General features: G+C 43.8%; 1 protein-coding gene across 3 annotated transcripts in view; it reads right to left on the bottom strand.

Annotated features, from left to right (window-relative positions):
• FAM184B (family with sequence similarity 184 member B) overlaps positions 1-19876 on the bottom strand; it is a 92033-nt gene that overhangs the window by 6165 nt on the left and 65992 nt on the right. For all 3 annotated transcript variants that reach the window (XM_037898015.2, XM_037898016.2, XM_043544611.1), the window contains exons 8-13: positions 10972-11078; positions 10176-10308; positions 8949-9161; positions 7167-7320; positions 4764-4876; positions 3329-3510 (exon numbers count right to left, since the gene is read on the bottom strand). In XM_037898015.2, the coding sequence (XP_037753943.1) occupies positions 3329-3510; positions 4764-4876; positions 7167-7320; positions 8949-9161; positions 10176-10308; positions 10972-11078 (902 nt within the window). The remainder of the gene's footprint in view (positions 1-3328; positions 3511-4763; positions 4877-7166; positions 7321-8948; positions 9162-10175; positions 10309-10971; positions 11079-19876) is intronic.

Here is a 19876-nt window from a genome sequence, read left to right as displayed (position 1 = left end):
CTGATGTTTTGAAAATAACTGCTGAGTTTGGATAATAACAGATCAGAAGACATCGCAAGATGATTGTTGGCAGCTGGGATGAAATGTTAAAAGACTTCCTTAAGGTAATTGCCTGTTACTATGGTGATAAGGTGACATAAATGTTAAGTATGTAAGAGTATAAAGGGAACTAATGAATTAGTCTATGAAAAACAGGGCACCCCAAAAGTCGTGGAGTATGGAAGTTCAAATAAGGAAAAAGGGGTGAAACCTTCATAAACGTGTGAACCCCATTGGGCCTTAGCGTAACACTTTATAAAAGTTGTATCCTGGCCTGCATACCTTGGGGGAGACACCAGATTCACAAACACTGGTGGTGAGGATGATGACTAACACTTCTTGTTTTTCGCAAGGCATGGTGTGGGTAATGCAAATACTATGCGTTCTGTATGGCCTCTCTCTCCTTTACCAGATTGCAGGTTGTGTGTTGCTGTTTACTTTTATTAACCAACCAGTTATTACAGAAAGAGCACTGTATAGTCTCTGTGGTGCACCATGGGGTCCCCCTTCTACTGAAAACCTCTCTACTGTAGTCGATCTTGGGGCTGAACTCTCACAGATTAAAGTAGGTGTAAACCCTCTCCTTGGGTTGGGTAATTAGTTAAAGGAACCCATAACTATAGGTAAGACTACAGGAGCTTCCTCTGGAATTTAAAGCTGGACCCCACTGTATGATTCTCCAGGGAATGGGGATGGCCAGCTGCTCTGAGAAGAGGCAAACGATCCTTTGGGCTACAGGGTCTGAGCCTCAGCCAAGTTGCATTTGTGTTCAAAGGGGGTCCTGGCCCACATGATGCTGTTGGCATTCTGGCTGTAATTGGCTTGAAGCACCAGAGAAACACCAAGGACAACAGTCAATCCTGAGGTTCAAAGTGACATAATATATTATGTGAATTCCCTGTTACCAATATTTATGTTTAGTTGTTTGAGGGATCTGGGAATTTAAGCTGAAGCTCTTTGATACTGCATTTAATTTGACCATGGTACCGCATGAGAAATACTTTACACTTGGTTTGAGATCAAGATTATGGGACTAATACTATAAATGTCACTAACGATGTAAATGATCCCATTGAGCACGCCAGACTGTCACATGTTTATCTGACCCTCTCACACACAGCACCTCACTTGGTGACAACTGTGAGCTAAAAAAATCAGGCCATTTTTTACAAGTGTGGCCCATGACACCTTAACATAACATATGTAGAATTTGCTCTGCTGCTTAGCAATTAAAACTCTCAATAACAGCAGTTATAATAAGCTGGTGTATACAAATCTCGCTCCTCTTTGTGGTGGGCCTGTTCTGTGCTTCCACCCCCAACTTATGTGAGACGTGACTGCAGGCTACAATAGTCATCAGTCGGAGCTTCCAACTGAAAAACAACTTGCAGAAAAAAAGAAGGGAGAGTCAGTGCCCTGAAAGGAACAGTATCAAATTTACATGCACAGATGGCACCTTAAATTTTAAAATACTATTACTGTCCTTCCCAAACAGGGCTTCAGTTCCCAGCTCCTCCAATGTGTGATCTGCAAAAAGAAAATCCAGGATACCTGTAATGGCTGGCACATGCATTGCACCTCATGCCATGCTACCAATTGCTTGTCTGCTCCATTCTATGAGTTAGCAAGGGGTTGCAATTAAGTAACTGGTATTATGACCAGCAATGACCATTTGGGTCATCCACTCTTACTCCTTGCATTCTGCTACTGTAATGAGGTAATTTGATCTACTTCCCTTATCCTAATACCCAGGTGCTCTCACTGTTGAGAATGTTTACACCGCAAACTTTTCCCCTAGTGTCTATCCTACATTTCTCCTTTTTTAGCCTCAGGTCATTGTTCCTTTTCCCTGTCATCTTATCAGATTGTGAATAATTATTTCCTTCATGAACACAGGTTCTAAATACCTCCAAAGTAACTGGAAGCGCTGTTGAAATTAGACACTGTGGTTTGCATTTCTTTTTGTTGATCTTGTTGCAAAGTCTCCAGTTCTTTTTAATACTTGACTTAGTTTAAAGTCACCTTCAAGTAACTTCCAAAATGGTGCAAGAAGAGGATTCAATCCCATTCATTAATTAGTTACTGACTGATAAAGGCCAACAGAGTTACTCAGGCACTCCTGAAGGTAATGAGTTTCTCAATATGTTCCCTGAGTTCTCTCTCTAGATTGTCCTAGCCAGATTTGTAAAGGGCCTGTCCGGTGGCTGGTGTCCATCTGTCGTACAAATTGAGTAATTATGGACAAGCATTCTATACCAGTGGAGAAGCTTTTTGAAAATGTGACTCTAGATCCCTCAGTCTCTCCTCATTTTCAATACAACACTAGCAACGCTGAGTGATGCTCAGGTAGTTCCCTTCCTCCAAAGATCCCAAAGCATTCAAAACACTTTACAAACTATGAGCCAAACGATCGCTGCACCAGCACACGGAAGCCCTTATGCTCTAGAGCAGGAGATAGCCTACACCCCTTGCATGCAAAGGGGGTGAGGCTGCAAGCACTGCAGCAGTATCCAGTGCCCCAGTGGGACATCTCTGGGCCATCATCCTGTGCCCTATTGCCCCTGCACACTGCCTTATGGCTATGTTTAGGGAACACACACTACACCTTTTCCAGTCATGCAGTGTTGCCATCTTCACTAGTGAGTGTGCTCCTCCCTCTGCCCAGGAGGCAAATTGTCTGCTCCAGGCCTCTACAGGCACAATGCCAATAGCTACTGCCACTTCCCCTCCCCAGTGCAGTCATGGATCTCTCAGCCATAACCGAGCCCCATATATGCAGGGATCACTTCAAGTATCATTCAAAAACAGTCCCTGGGATGTCTTAACACTTGGCTGGTTACTAGCTGAGGAGCAGAGATTTTTTTTTAACCCTGTGGGAAGCCCTTATTTTGGAAGGCTGAGACTAGTTCTCAGTCAGACATTTACAACGAATTGAGTGTGTAGGGCATGGGGGAAGTTTTGGACTGGTCAACCTTTAGTTCCCTTCATTATAATATGAAGGTAAGTAGCGTTCCCTGGTGGCTACAAAGAACACATTTCTGTGTCATGTATTTAGATGGATGAAGCAGTAAACATCAATATTTTCAATGCAGCAGGGAAGGGGAATGCTGGCTGCACCGTTAGGAACTGCAAAAAGTGAAGACCACTTTTGAAAAGCTCCAAGCCTAAAATATAATTCTCTTTAGGAAGGATAAATTCAGATGTCTCATAGCATTTGGAAGAATATTGATGTTAGCAATATGCTGACCCTGTATGAGGAACCTGTGAAGGGCAGTAATATAAGGCAGACCTGTGTTTCTTCTCCTTGTCCCAAAGCTGTGTAGACTCTTGCTTCTGTAAGTCCATCTTTGGACTGAGCAGCTCCATTGTGTCCTTTAGAAGCGAATTCTCTTTCTTGAGCCCAGCAATCTCATTCTGACGTTTCTCCAGTTCCTCATTTAGAAATTTAATCTGGTTTTGGTTATGTCCTTCCTAAGAAAAAGGCCAGAATTAGCTATTTTTATCTGCAGTTAAATTTCTCACAGGATTGCAATTGGTGATCATGATTGAGAGATTCAGTTGTGAATAAAACAAGTGAAACACAAAGTTTATGATGTACAGCATGGTTTATATAGTTCAGATGTTATCATGTCACTTTCAAATCCGGTCATTCAGGACTGTTTTCTCTGTTCCTAGCAAACTGCCAGAAATAAAACACCACCACCACCACCACCACCATCAATAAAAGTTTAAGGATATGAGTCAAAACAACAGAAAATATTCAAACAGATTTTAGGAATCCTTTCTATGAACAAACTTCTGTGGTCAGGATCTTTTTAAAGGTGCCAGGAAGCTGCATGACATGAATGAGTCTATAAAGTAACTGAATATAATGAGAAATTAACTAGCTATAATATAATCAAGGGATTGGGTACTAAAATATATATGTATTCATCTTATGTAGTACAGACACACACATCCCCCACTAAACTCTCACACATGGACACACAAGTCAAAGTTTTCAAACCTAGATGCTTAAAGTTATGTTCCTAAATCTGTAGTTAGACACCTAACAATAAACATCAGTAACTGTCCTAAATTTTAGAGGTGCTGAGCACCTGCAAGTCATTAAAATCAATGGTACTCTTGCATGCGCTGCACCTCTAAAAATCAGGCCACTTATTTTAGGTACCTATTGTTAGGCACAAAATGTTTGAAAATTTGGGGCACATTGTATATAAGGGAGAACAAGGAGCAAGTACTTTTAAACACATGAAACGCTGAACAATACCAAACACTGGAATGGGGACAGACTCAGTTTATAAGTTTCCCATTGAATATGAGAAGAAAGCTACACAGACTCCTAGTCCAAATGCTGCACTTTTCATGGACTGGTAGCGTTGGTATTCAATTAATCCCTGATAAGGGCTTGTGGATTTACAATATCAAATGTGAGTGCAGCAAGATCCCCACTGCCACCGACATACACAATCAGTGTTGAAATTAGTGATCATTTGGTTGAATGTTTATTTCTGTTGCAGAGCATATTGTCAAAATTCTGCATGAAATACAAATCTGCCCACCAAACTGTTGATAAACAGTGCTAATCCTTTTGACTGTGACTGAAAGGAAGGCGACCCCGGCTGTTTCTAAACAGGAATAGTGTCATTTAAAAACCTAAAACAGAGTTTTCACTATCTGATCAGTAACACTGTATGTCAATGAAGTAAAAATTGGAAGCTTGCCTGTTGCTTCTTCAGTGCTCTCACATTCTTCAGCTCCGTCTGAAGTTCTTCCATTTGTTTTTTGTGACCGGTGCAGGATGCGTATTGCTCCGACAGCTCCATCTTCAGAGTTTCTAGCAACAATAACAAAAGACTTATCAAGAAGTGAAGGAGGTAAGAGGCCACACATAGGGCACATCTACTTTTGCAGTAGAAGAAGTTAAAGCATTAAGTTTTGCCTTGACACGCAATTGTGCCACCATTCCGTCCACTGAATAAGATTGGAAAGAGCAGGAAGTTACCCCACATGCTCTGTACAAGAGGAGCCTGTTGGGCCTGGTGGCATAAATCATCTGTTAAATAATAACCACAGGTTATTGTGCTTCCACAACAAGACCTTAATGCCAGAATCAGTAGGTGACGTTCTATAACCTATGTTATGCAGCAGGTCAGACTGATGATCACGGTGGTCTCTTCTGGCCTTAAAATCTATGAATGCACCTACCCGATCCCCTTTTATGTAATACTGGTGGTGCATAGAGGATTGTAAAGGAGTCCCACATGTAGTAGGAGCAGTATAGGGCTGATGTAAATGGCTCTATACCAACCATAGTCCCTGGCATAGGAGGCATACTGGGACCAGGCTGGGGGGAGGGAGGGGAGCTGATCAGAGCAGGAGGGGACATGCTATATCGCTGAGCACTACAGAAATTCTGGCCTGCACCACAGCCAACTCAAATCACTCAAAATCCTTACAAATCAATGGTGTTGCATCAGTGGGTAGAATTTTGCCTATTCTTTTTCTTTATATTGGAAAGGTACATTAAGAGATATTTCTGTGTACATTACACTAAAACAAAGTCAACCAGCATGTAAATCTATGAACAGTTCTCTAAAATATGAGAGGTGTTTATACAGAATGTATTAGTTTCATGATCAGTTTTTAGGGTACCCTGGCAGTATAACCTGGAAAGTAAATGAAATATTCATCTTTTAACCTCAAATTGCCTAAAGCTTAAACTTACATTTGATCTTATTTTTCCAGCTGTGGTTGCAGGGGATGATATCTTTAAGAATATTCATATTATTCTTTTTTTCAACAAGAAAGCCCCTTTAATAGTGAGCTTGAATAGTCTGGATCACTTCCTAGGGAATGGAAAAGATGAATCCTTTTTCTTTGAATTTAACACCTCCTTAGTGACTAAATTAGAGTCTCACATAAGGTTCTTACACACACTTCTGACTTCCCAGCTTCTCTTTTCTGTACAGCCAGCTACCAACATCAGTGAACAGCTGATTTTCTAACATCATATTTTTTCATATTTCTGCAAATGAGTAAGTATTTTTTAACTTCACATGGGCTTGGTTACTCTTTTTGGCCCTTGTTCAACAAAGCCTGTGCTTAACTCCTAGCATGCCTACAGGCTTGACTTTTTCTGCTACTCTCCTTTCACCTCTGGGTGAGATTCATCACTTTACAAAGGGCCAGCAGAAGACCTCTGCACCACTTTGTCCCACCTATAGGGACTTAGAGATGTGCAGGCCTGCAGTAGCGCTTGGCACAAGGATGAATTTCCACCCGTATGTCCAGTGTAGTGGAGTGTCCATTTTTTAATGGCATTAGGCTACTAGTTAGGTATAGTTAAGTGGGTCTAAACCATTTTATTATACAATAAAATATATTGATTTTTCTTATGATTTCACATGACAAACAACTTAATTGTAATTAAAATAGTGTGCACCCCATGAGTATTGCTTTTTTAAAAGTAAAAATGATAACATTTGCATCATTCAGCCTCACTTTTTCCCCACTTTTGAGCCAGGTGTAAAAACCCCCCAAACACTTCACTTATGACCCAGTACCAGGTAAATCACACTGGCTAGAAACAATCAAGACTGAAGACTTTATTCAAGCAAGGGCTATGCTGGCAATTTGCCATGAACCTGGGGGATGTGCCTAATTTGCAGAAAGTGGAGCAAATTGAAGCCTTTTAGCTTTACGGTGTTGTGCAAAGAGACCACAGGTCACAGCACGCAGTGCTGCATCTAGACCTGAGCATGTTCGGCTGAGATATTTGCGGATCACAGTAGTAAGATGAAGGCTGCCGTTGGCAGCATCACAGAACTCAGTGGGACACACTTGGCCCACAGCTGATCAATCCTGATGTAAAAGAAACAAAGGAAATCCCACAAATTTCCAGCTATCACGTACTGATTTACTGTGTCTGCAAAGGCAGCTTTGTTAAACAAGCCACTGACAACTAGGAGCTAAGTTAACAATAAGCATGTATGGCTAAAACTTTGGGAAATACAGCCGGAACTGACAGAGCTCGGTTTGTAGGGCATGGAATCCATGGAATGACCAGAGCATTTCTCAAATCATAATAAAGTAGGAAGTTGTGTGTGACATGTGGCTTGTTATACCTATCCATGCAGCTTGTTGTTTTTGTTTCTGTTCAAGTTCACCATGTAATTCTTTCTTTGCCTTCTCTTCCAAAGCCTGTACTTCCAATCTGTGAGAGTGATGTTGGATTTTGATGCTGTCATCATATTTTTTCTTCAAATGTTCTTCTGCCTCCTGCAAGTAAGATAAATATATCTAGGGCCTAATTCACCCCTTTGCTACTCCAGCTTTAATACAAGGGTGAATCAGACCCTTCATACACACAGCATATTTAATTTGCAACATCACCAAATGTTGCTATTTCATCAATACAAGATTAGCAGAAGACTCAAGACAAAATAAAACCAAGCAACAAAGGAACAGAAGAAGTTTTCCAGACTTCTTATAGTAGAATTTGAGAGGTTTTCAATGTTTGTATTAACTGTGAAACACAAATGTTGAAGATTGTACTATTAGTCATTAGAAAGGTAATTTTTCTTCAGCTTCCAGTAAGGCCTCAGTTTTATTGGTTATTAGTATATATTGGCCAAAACCTGGGGTCCTTACTTGGTCCATACTTGGACCAAAAAAACCTGCCCTTGTCAGTGAAATTTTGACTGAGTCTAGCCTGCAGGATATGGCACTATGTGATTGGGACATTCTGAGGGCCAAATGCTCCCCTAAATTAGATCTGACTTCATTGTGGTTTTCCAAGTGTCCAAGGCAGAATTTGTAAACAAATGGTCTAAGTTAAATTCCTCCTGGGATGGCTATACCGTGTATAGTAGAACCTCAGAGTTACAAACACCAGAGTTAGGAACTGACTGGTCAACCACACACCTCATTTAGAACTGGAAATACACAATTAGGCAGAAGCAGAGACAAAAAAAAAAAAAGCAAATAAGTACAGTACCGTGTTAAACATAAACTACTAAAAATATAAAGGGAAAGTTTTAAAAAAAGATTTGACAAAATTAGGAAACTTTCTGTGCTTGTTTCATTTAAATTCAGATGGTTAAAAGCAGCATTTTTCTTCTACATAGTGAGTTTCAAAGCTGTATTAAGTTCATGTTCAGTTGTAAACTTTTGAAAGAACTACCATAACATTTTGTTCAGAGTTATGAACATTTCAGAGTTACAAACAACCTCCATTCCCAAAGTGTTTGTTTTACTCTATAACTAGAAAAGGTAATTTACAGCAGGTGTGCAATCTGGATATGAAGTCAATGTCACAATCACATGGATATTTTAAAATTTACCTTTTTCTTGAATGGAAACCTCCATTTAGGACAATACACAGTATGAACTTTGATTATTATTTTGTCAATGAGGTAAATCTACATAAGCATTTAAAAGCAGTGGTTTTTACACTTGTATAATTGATTTTTTAACACTTTCTTTGTACACATTATTATAATAATCAGTTTATTATATTGTAAATAAGTATTCTATGTAGAAATGAGTTATGGATGAACCTGAGAAAGTCAGAGTCCTGTTAACAATATGCTTAACATATATATGTCTTAGGAATTTCCTCTTATTTTTGAGGCCAGGCTCAGATAATTCCTATAAAAACATATCATGCACAGTGTGATCTATATTCAAGCACCGACATAAAGAAATAAAGCACAACAGCAGAGCCATGAGCAATCAGAGCAGCAGGGTAGCCTGTTATTTGAAATAATACTGACCTATCTTTAGGATAACTGGAAATACCTGAATTTAGAGAATCATCTCTCAGCTTATAGTTACCCTAAAATGATTTAAGTCTGACCCAAGTAAGCAAATAAAAATAAACAGCACCAATGTCAGTACAAAACTACCTTGAGTTCCTGATTTTTGCTTTTCTCTAGTATTTGTAGAGCTCTCTCATGTGATGCCTCCAACTGTGCTTTAACATTCTGGCTTTGTTGAATGGTGTCTTGAAGATCCTGCAAAAGCTTCTCCCTCTCTTTGCTGAACTGTAGCGTCTGCTCCTTCAGAGATTCTTTGAAGTTATTTGCTTGTTGATCTAATGTTTGCTTCAGCTGAGCAACCTTCAACAATGGTACAATTACTAGGCTGTGGTTAGCTGTTAGCCTCATCAATTATTATTTGTATTACTATAGCACCTACAAGCCCTAGTCAGGACCACACTGTGGTACGTACGGTACAAACCACTGCACTCGGCTGCTTCGCAGCATCAAAACAGACTCATCTGAAGAAAGTGTGTTCAGTTTTACTATATTTTATGAACGTGTGATGCTCTAAGAAAACAACAGGACATTCATTTCCTGGTGGGAGAGAGCCCTTATTTCTCTCAACGATGACCCTACGGGCCTATCTAGCGCTGAAAATCGTGGCCAGCTTGAAGAATGGTGGATGCCACAGAACACCTTGAGGATGGAGGTGTTAGACTGGTGGAAAGTGGAGCAGGTCTGAGGGCTCTGCAGGGATGCTAATACCCTCCCAGAAAGAATATAATGAAACACTACCATCCTTTTTCCACCAACTGTCTGGTTAGACTGCATCAAGTAATTTACTAAAAAAATAAATAAAGCATCAGAGCTTTGATCTCTTATCTTCCCAAATCATCTCCTGCTCGTGTGGGTAGCCCATTCTCCAGGCTGCATAGTAATGAAGGGCACAGTTCAAAGAGCAGGTTCAAGAATATAGTTAATTGAGTGGCATTTGAGTTGTGACACTGAAGGGTCCAATGACAAAATGGTAGATGAAGAATTTAGTGCAAAACTCCCATTAGCGGTAATGGGAGTTCCGTGCATCACATCCTAGACTTATGTTGTGTGCTTTCCCTCTCTCACCATAACAAATAAATACAGAAGAAATAATATTTACTGTATGAGTAACTAGAATTACAGCTTTCTCTTTTGGGGGCAATGGGGCCATTTAGTGTATGCTCATTCCCGTTTTTTTTTTATTGCTACATTTTCTAAATAACTAGCAACAGATTTTTCCTAAAGGCTACCATGACAAAATTCACTGCTACAGATGTCTCATGAGCCAAGGAGCACATTTACCATGTAATGTCACTAAGAGTTTTGTCACTGTACCTGAGCTTGTAAATCCGTCTTTTGGTTGTGCCATTCCTTCTGCAAAACCTTTGCTTCTTTTGCCTTCTCTTTCTGTAAAGAAGTAAGAGAAGGCTGCCTGTCTTCCCTTCTGGGAACACGTGCATTTTCCAGCCTTAAAGAAACAGAGCCCATGTTGTTAAAGGTAGAGCCTCGCAGGCCCTGTAATTTACTTAATGTGATAAACACATTTCCAGATAGGCAATAATTTGACCATTCTCCAAACTACTGCATGCTCATTTTACTCTTCTTCAGTGTGGTCTGGGTTTTCTATGTTTACATCAGCTAATTACAATTACTTGTCAAGTGGAAAAGCTTTATTAGCTGCTTATAGTCTACAGTTGCTTTGCTCTTGTGGCACTCATTCATGTCTGCAGTGGCCAGAGGGAGGTGCTAATGAGCAATGCAAGACCACATCCTCACTCCATGCTACAGCTTCCATGCATTTTCTCCCAGGGTCTCAATGTGCTCCCTCTCCCTAGGTGCTTAGTCCTTCCTGCCGGGGATGAGCATGCCTGCTGCTCTCCTTCAGGGGATGAGCACTTTCCCAGCAGATTTTCTTTACCTCTCCCCATTTCCAGACACACATGGCCCATCCCCGAAGTACTCAGTGTGCCCTTATCCTTCCGGGGTTCAGCACAAAACCTCCCCAAACCGCTGAAAGGATGTAACTCCCAGGGTCTCAGGATACTCTCCTCTACAGTCTCCATTAACATACTCCAAGTAAAACCTAAATTCCAAGTCACTTTATGACTGGAGCCCTCTGATTGCACTGTACCGTGGCTTGACTTCATTTCTGGTCCCTGTCTGTGCTCTTAAGGGCTCTTGGCCTTTGCCCCTTTCTCTCTGCAGTTTAGACCTGTCTTTCTGCTGCAGAAACGGCTCCTGGGATTAAAAGAAAAAGGCAAGTATCAAGCTTGCTGTTAGAGACACCAGCAGCTTAATTAAACACAAGCTCTTTATTTCTATTGTAAAGTTACTTTAATTTGCTATTTGTAATTTTTTTTTCTCAAATTTATTTCCTCTGCAAAACAATCAAAAGAGAACGGGAAGGAACTTTGCATATAAATGGCAGGGCTGCTGGTGGCAGGGCTGGTATTGTTTATGGCTTTGAGTAAAATAAAAGCAGGGTAGTCTTTGTTCCTTTGTATGTGATGATCACATGAAGAATGCGGTAATGAATCTGCCATGGCCATGAATTTGCAACACTGGGGACAAAACTCAGAAGCAGCTGTTCCAACAACACAGGTCTCTAGCACCTGAGCCATGTCTCTCCCCTAGTTAGATATGATTTTATATCTGTATAGGCCAGCCACAAGAGGGACTAAGTCTGACATTCCATTCAGTTCATGGATACAGCATTGGTGCTCATAAGTGCAAACCAGAACACTGTAGTCCCTCCACTCAGGTACTGTTGTCCTGGAGTGTATGAGGCTCACAGGAGATCGACTCCAACATTCAGGCACCAGCTGCCTATAAATGTTTGGCTGCTTGGCACACACCTATTGCATCTGATTCTCCTTTTTGGGCATCAGACATTCAAGGATGAGCTTGGTTTAACAGGGCAAGGGTGAGAGAAGACTATATAATACAGTGGCTTTTGTGAATTTGTCCCACTGTCCTTGCTGGATATATTATCCACTCTAATCATATATTTCCTCCCCCTCGAGTAGCTGCCCAAAGGCCTGAAGTCCCAGCAGTACTACAGATAGTGGGGATATAGAAGTCCGTGTTTTGGATTGCGATTACTGGTGCTGCATGTGTAGAAGTTTAGCTGGGAAACATGGCCATTTGCGTCCATGGATGCATTACAGTGTTTGTACTTAAGACACGATAGAAGGCTGCAAGCAGCCATAAGCCTTGCTAAAAAAAGCTCTCTAGCAGGGCTGCCAAGGACAGAAAGCTTATCTAACAGGGAAATTGAATCAACCCTGATGATTTTTATATATATATCAGACTTCCCCAACTCACCATTCATTACATGCATAGAGAAAGTTGAAAACAAATTCAAGTCTCCAATGTGTGGCCAAGTCTGTACCATTGCCACATCTTTCAGTATTCACCGTGGGAGACTGGGAGATGTGCGGATTGGATCAGGGGCTAGATGTGCAAATTGGAGCTTTTCACATAGTTTGACAGGTCAAATCAAGCTGAGGTCAGTAGCGAAAGAAAGTTACAATCTGACAATCTATATGAACCATTGGGGTGGCCTATGCAAAGTTAGGTGGTAGACTCAGTCTAGTGCAGGGGTCGGCAACCTGCGGCACCCGTGCCGATTTTTATTGGCACGCTGCTTCCAGCCGGGGTTCCGTCCACCGGCCCCGCTCAGCCCGCTGACAGTCTGGAGTTCCAGGCGCTGGCCCCTTGCCAGCCGGGCTCTCAGCTGCCGGCCCCTCTCAGCCTACTGCTGGCCTGAGTGAATGGAACCCCAGGCTGGCAGCAGGCTGAGCGGGGCTGGCGGCCAGGACCCCAGCTGGCAGGAGCCAGCGGACAGAACCCCAGGCTGGCAGCGTGAGCCGCTGATGGTCTGGGGTTCTGTCCGCCACCCAACTCAGCCCACGGACAGTCTGGGGTTCCAGCCGCCGGCCCCTTGGCAGCTGGGGTCCTGACCATCGGCCCCACTCAGCCTGCTGCCAGCCTGGGATACCAGCCGTCAGCCCTGCTCATCTTGCTGCTGGTCTGGGGTTCCAGCCGCCCGGCCCCCTGCCAGCTGGGTTCCGGGCCTCCAGCCCTGCTTAGCCCTCCTGCCAGCTTTGGGTACTGGCAGCCAGCCCAGGGCTCTGCTCCTGGCCTGGGCCCAGCGCTCTGCGGCCCTTATCAAAAATTACACTACAATTATCTTGAAAACTTGAAAACTTTGCATATTACAGTAATTGTTAAAAAATGTATAATGTTAATAAATACCTAGGTTTGATGAAACAAAGTAGTTGTACTTATGTGCCTGTGCTTAATTTGTGTTTTCGATGATTTACCTTCTAAAAAAATCTCGCATGTCTCGCACCCCCAGAAAGGGCGTCTCGCACCCGCAGGGTTAAGAACCACTGCACTAAACTGATAAGATCTGCATTTTAATTTAATTTTATATGAGGCTTCTTAAACATTTTTAAAACCTTGTTTACTTTACATACAACAATAGTTTAGTTATATAATATAGACTTATAGAGAGAGACCTTCTAAAAACGTTAAAATGTATTACCAGCACGCGAAACCTTGCATTAGAGTGAATACATGAAGACTCGAAAGGTTGGTCTAGTGTCTAACGGACAGGTGCACACATCACAAAAAAAATCACACACCATGTTAGTTATACTGAGACTTGTTACTTAATGTATATAGAAACGAAACTAGTTCCATCTAGTGTCCTTGTGCCAATATGGCAAGAAGCACAAGTTGTGCGTGTGCAGTTCAAATCACTCTGGAAGGAGTAAACACTGTTTAATCTGCGGTACATTTAGTGCCATCTACTGGCAAAATTATATACAAGCTATTTTGAGCCCACTAAAAAAGACTGATAGGAATAAGCATTCAGGTTCATTTATCCCAATACAATATGTACTCATTAAGATCAAATGTAAATTTAATGCACCACATCAAAGGATACATCTGTCTGTTCACTTGTAAGCAGAAGTAAAAACAGCATGCATAATGTGAGCAGCTAAAGAGTGTAGTCCAAAAAAACACCTTTTGCCATAAGAGATTCCAAAGTCACAAAGTCTGACTAAAAATAGGACACTTGGGGCAAAAAGCTGCATTTCAGAACTCCAGCTCAGGACTGAGGGCCGGTGTGTGTGGATGCCCCCCAGGAGTTACAAAATGAGTGGGAGGGCCCTGCATACTGGGCTCTGCAGAGAGTATAGGCCCAACCTTGCAAACCTTTATTCATGTGAATAGTCTTCACCTATTCATATAGTCCAATTGCGTTTAAGGGAAATGTTTGCATGAATAAGGACTACTGCATGAGTAACTGTATCCAGGCTCACACCCTATTATTATTAATTAAAATGGGGTGATTTTTTTTATGTTTTAAACATTTTTATGTAATGTTCTAAGGGACTAGTCACACTGGCTATAAATATACTTAGTGCAGGCAGATGCTGGGTGAGCTTCCTTCATCCACCTGCCAACTGCACCCACCTTCCAACATTGCTACTATTTTAGCCCAAGGTCTCACTGAAAAAGAGATGGTGAATCAGCTCAGGTCTGTGATTTGGCCAACTGGCCACTTAGGCCTAAGATGAAACTAACACATTTATTGTGACTTGTGAGCTATGGAGGTCATGGCTGTTTTACCACATGTAATGGAAAGACAGCACTTACTGAAGGTTTTAGATACTGCTGTTGCTGATAAAATTGGCCTTCAAAATAACACGGGGATGTCTACACTTCTGGGTTTACGCGTGTTGAGCCACGGGTTTTTGCCCCTAGCATTCACACTGGAAGCCCTTAGACATGCATCTAGGCTAGGGGCTGTAGAATATGAGGAAACATACCCGTTTGGGGGTGTGGGTAAGAGAGTGTGTCACCATCTGACCCACCTAAGTACCCGCCCACTTTGTGATGTGGGTGTACCAATTACAAGGTGAACCACCCTTGAGACAACATAGTCTTCCACTGTCACTCCCACAATTCTCTGTCTTTATGTTCCTGCCTTTCTGCCCTCTCAGTTCCCTCCCACTTGTTCTCTATGGGCCAGAAGTTACCCACTGTTTATGTTCCCTTGAACAGCATTTTGCCCCCTCCTCTTTTGTGCAGGAGGATTGTGCTGACAACTCGCAGATGCCTGCCTGGCCATCTCAAAATGGCTGAATCCCAGCATACTGCAAGCTGCCAGGAGAACCACACCAGGTGCTGCCTGGTGATCCAGAGCCATGGCTTTAGTAGGAGCTGGCGTAATATTCATCTCAATGAAAAGATTTCAGAGACTAGTTGAGCAGGGCATCCACCGGACAACAGTGCCATGCTGGGAGCAGATTAAACACCTCAAGTCCATGTACTGCAAGGAAAAGTACTCCAACTGCCAGAGTGGTCGCATGCCCCTGCTGTGGTGAGCTCAGCATGGTGCTTGGCTCACAGCACAGACATGATTTCCTCCTGACTGCAGAGGGTCTTGTCGTGAGGCAGGAGGAAGGAGAGGCAGGTGTGACAGGAGCTGCCCATAGAACTTAGTGCTCCCAGTCAGGACCCCCAGCAGGAAGGGTTAGCAGACAGTCCGGGCAGATCCCCTCAGGTCCTGTTTGGGGTGGACCACCCTGGGGAGACAGAGTGTGGAGCTGGACTGGGGCCCCGATCTACAGCCTGGTAAGCACCAATCATCACATTTTCTATTATTACTGCCAAGTACTTCTTCTTTGGTACATGAGGGCAGGATTTTGGGATATGACAAGTAATTTTTTTTCATGCAGGAGGATGCTAGATTCCAGGAGGACAAGTGTTTATCTTGGGTGGTGGGTACTACACTTCGACTCCCCTATGGGATATTCCCTACAAACTGCCACTGCCCCACCATGAGCTACCCAAATTGGATGCCAGGAGTAAAAAAAAATTAAACACCACAGAATACTGTTTATCCTGGGTGGCAGCTGCTTAACTACAGCCACCCATATAGAATTCCCACCCACCCCCTCCCCACGCTCGCAATCTACCCAAGATGGATGCCAAGCAGGAGAAAAAAAATGAAACAATTATGTAAATTCAACACTCTGTTTCATACATTGTATCCAATTAAGCCTTCCTATAAGGGTACAGAATTCATGGCCTAGCAGGCATGAATGTGGAATTTTGCCAGTAATGCCTTTTGTAAAACCGGGATTGACTATGTAATGTGGCTGTATTCCTTGGTTTTCCCATCAACTACTGCTTATAAGCCTATCTGGCTGCAGCAACTGGTAAAGTTAATTGTGACTGACATTGCTTTTAGTTCATTCATCCTGTTATTGGTAAAGACACGTACTTTGGCTACCACATTGCTGTCCGCTATGGTAGCACTTATACGTCCATGGGGCTTCAAAAAATGGTAAAGTTCTTTGTGACTGTCACTCATTCATCCTGTCAATGCTACATTTGCATTCTTTGGCTAGACAACATTTGTCCCACGTTGTGGTGATGGTATGTCCATTGCAAGTCCATTTTTATTCTTCTGGACTCTCTGAATAGGCCATTTAAGATGATTGCTCATGCAGCAGGTAGTGCAGTGCTCATGCAGCAGGTAGTTTTTTCTCTTGATGGGGCAAGTGATGTTTGGGGCAACAGTGTAGCCAGTGGTATTTTCAGGTCACTGGTCTTGAGTCCACCAGGTTCTTAGGAGTTACCCTTAGCTGCTACACCATGGTAGTGCACTGAACGGCCACCCCGACCAGTCTTAGGGTCTGTCTACACTACGAGGTCGAATTTATAGAAGTTGGTTTTTTAGAAATGTTTTTTATATATTCAAGTGTGTGTGTCCCCACAGAAAATGCTCTAAGTGCATTAACTTGGTGGAGTGCTTCCACAGTACCGAGGCAAGTGTCGACTTCCGGAGTGTTGCACTGTGGGTAGCTATCCCACAGTTCCCGCAGTCTCCGCTGCCCATTGGAATTCTGGGTTGAGATCCCAATGCCTGATGGGGCTAAAACATTGTCGCGGGTGGTTCTGGGTACATATCGTCAGGCCCCCCTTCCCTCCCTCCCTCCATGAAAGCAGCAGACAATCGTTTCGCGCCTTTTTTCTTGAGTTACCTGTGCAGACGCCATACCACGGCAAGCATGGAGCCCGCTCAGGTAACCGTCACCGTATGTCTCCTGGGTGCTGGCAGACATGGTACTGCATTGCTACACAGCAGCAGCAACCCATTGCCTTGTGGCAGCAGACGGTACAATAGGACTGGTAGCCGTCATCGTCATGTCCAAGGTGCTCCTGGCCACACATGGGTGCAGGGACTACATTAGAAGTGACTTGACCAGGTCATTTTCTTTAGTCCTGCAGTCAGTCCTATTGAACCATCTTATGGCGAGCAGGCAGGCGATACGGATTGCTAGCAGTCCTATTGTACCATCTTCTGCCGGGCAGACAAGAGATGAGGATGACTAGCAGACCTATTGTACCATTGGGATGTATAAGTAGGGGCATTGCCAGCAGATCAAGGGATGTGATCGTTCCCCTCTATTCGACACTGGTGAGGCTTCATCTGGAGTACTGTGTCCAGTTTTGGGCCCCACATTACAAGAAGGGTGTGGAAAAATTGGAAAGAGTCCAGCGGAGGGCAACAAAATGATTAGGGGACTGGAACACATGAGTTATGAGGAGAGGCTGGGGATGTTTAGTCTACAGAAGAGAAGAATGAGGGGGGATTTGATAGCTTCTTTCAACTACCTGAAAGGGGGTTCCAAAGAGGATGGCTCTAGACTGTTCTCAGTGGTAGCAGATGACAGAACAAGGAGTAATGGTCTCAAGTTGCAGTGGGGGAGATTTAGGTTGGATATTAGGAAAAACTTTTTCACTAGGAGGGTGGTGAAGCACTGGAATGCGTTACCTAGGGAGGTGGTGGAATCTCCTTCCTTAGAAGTTTTTAAGGTCAGGCTTGACAAAGCCCTGGCTGGGATGATCTAATTGGGGATCAGTCCTGCTTTGAGCAGGGGGTTGGACTAGATGACCTCCTGAGGTCCCTTCCAACCCTGAAATTCTATGATTCTATGATCTTCTGCTGAGCAGCCATGAGATGTGGATGGCTTGCAGTCCTTCTGCACCATCTGCTGCCAGCCAAAGATGTAAAAGATAGATGGAGTGGATCAAAACAAGAAATAGACCAGATTTGTCTTGTACTCATTTGCTCCCCCCCCCCCTCCACCGCCGTCTAGGGGACTCATTCCTCTAGGTCACACTGCAGTCACTCACAGAGAAGGTGCAGTGAGGTAAATCTAGCCATGTATCAATCAGAGGCCAGACCAACCTGCTTGTTCCAATAAGAACAATTACTTAGGTGCACCATTTCTTATTGGAACCCTCCGTGAAGTCCTGCCTGAAATACTCCTTGATGTAAAGCCACCCCCTTTGTTGATTTTAATTCCCTGTAAGCCAACCCTGTAAGCCATGTCGTCAGTCACCCCTCCCTCCGTCAGAGCAACGGCAGACAATCGTTCCGCGCCTTTTTTCTGTGCGGACGCCATACCAAGGCAAGCATGGAGGCCGCTCAGCTCACTTTGGCAATTAGGAGCACATTAAACACCACACACATTATCCAGCAGTATATGCAGCACCGGAACCTGGCAGAGCGATACCGGGCGAGGAGGCGACGTCAGCGCGGTCACGTAAGTGATCAGGACGTGGACACAGATTTCTCTGAAAGCATGGGCCCTGCCAATGCATGCATCATGGGGCTAATGGGGCAGGTTCATGTGGTGGAACGCCGATTCTGGGCTCGGGAAACAAGCACAGACTGGTGGGACCACATAGTGTTGCAGGTCTGGGACGATTCCCAGTGGCTGTGAAACTTTCGCATGCGTCAGGGCACTTTCATGGAACTTTGTGACTTGCTTTCCCCTGCCCTGAAGCGCATGAATACCAAGATGAGAGCAGCCCTCACAGTTGAGAAGCGAGTGGCGATAGCCCTGTGGAAGCTTGCAACGCCAGACAGCTACCGGTCAGTCGGGAATCAATTTGGAGTGGACAAATCTACTGTGGGGGCTGCTGTGATGCAAGTAGCCCACGCAATCAAAGATCTGCTGATATCAAGGGTAGTGACCCTGGGAAATGTGCAGGTCATAGTGGATGGCTTTGCTGCAATGGGATTCCCTAACTGTGGTGGGGCCATAGACGGAACCCATAACCCTATCTTGGCACCGGAGCACCAACCCGGCGAGTACATAAATCGCAAGGGGTACTTTTCAAAAGTGCTGCAAGCTCTGGTGGATCACAAGGGATGTTTCACCAACATCAATGTGGGATGGCCAGGAAAGGTACATGACGCTCGCATCTTCAGGAACTCTGGTCTGTTTCAAAAGCTGCAGGAAGGGACTTTATTCCCAGACCAGAAAATAACTGTTGGGGATGTTGAAATGCCTACAGTTATCCTTGGGGACCCAGCCTACCCCTTAATGCCATGGCTCATGAAGCCGTACACAGGCAGCCTGGACAGTAGTCAGGAGCTGTTCAACTATAGGCTGAGCAAGTGCAGAATGGTGGTAGAATGTGCATTTGGACGTTTAAAGGCGCGCTGGCACAGTTTACTGACTCGCTTAGACCTCAGCGAAACCAATATTCCCACTGTTATTACTGCTTGCTGTGCGCTCCACAATATCTGTGAGAGTAAGGGGGAGACGTTTATGGTGGGGTGGGAGGTTGAGGCAAATCGCCTGGCTGCTGGTTACGCACAGCCAGACACCAGGGCGGTTAGAAGAGCACAGGAGGGTGCGGTGCGCATCAGAGAAGCTTTGAAAACCAGTTTCATGACTGGCCAGGCTACAGTGTGAAAGTTCTGTTTGTTTCTCCTTGATGAAACCCCCCGCCCCTTGGTTCACTCTACTTCCCTGTAAGCTAACCACCCTCTCCTCCTCCCTTCGATCACCGCTTGCAGAGGCAATAAAGTCATTGTTGCTTCACATTCATGCATTCTTTATTCATTCATCACACAAATAGGGGGATGACTACCAAGGTAGCCCAGGAGGGGTGGTGGAGGAGGGAAGGAAAATGCTACACAGCACTTTAAAAGT

This window comes from Chelonia mydas, chromosome 4 (assembly GCF_015237465.2).
Source record: "Chelonia mydas isolate rCheMyd1 chromosome 4, rCheMyd1.pri.v2, whole genome shotgun sequence".
In the NCBI taxonomy this organism is placed as follows: Eukaryota; Metazoa; Chordata; order Testudines; family Cheloniidae; genus Chelonia; species Chelonia mydas.
This window is presented reverse-complemented; position numbering and strand designations above follow the sequence as displayed.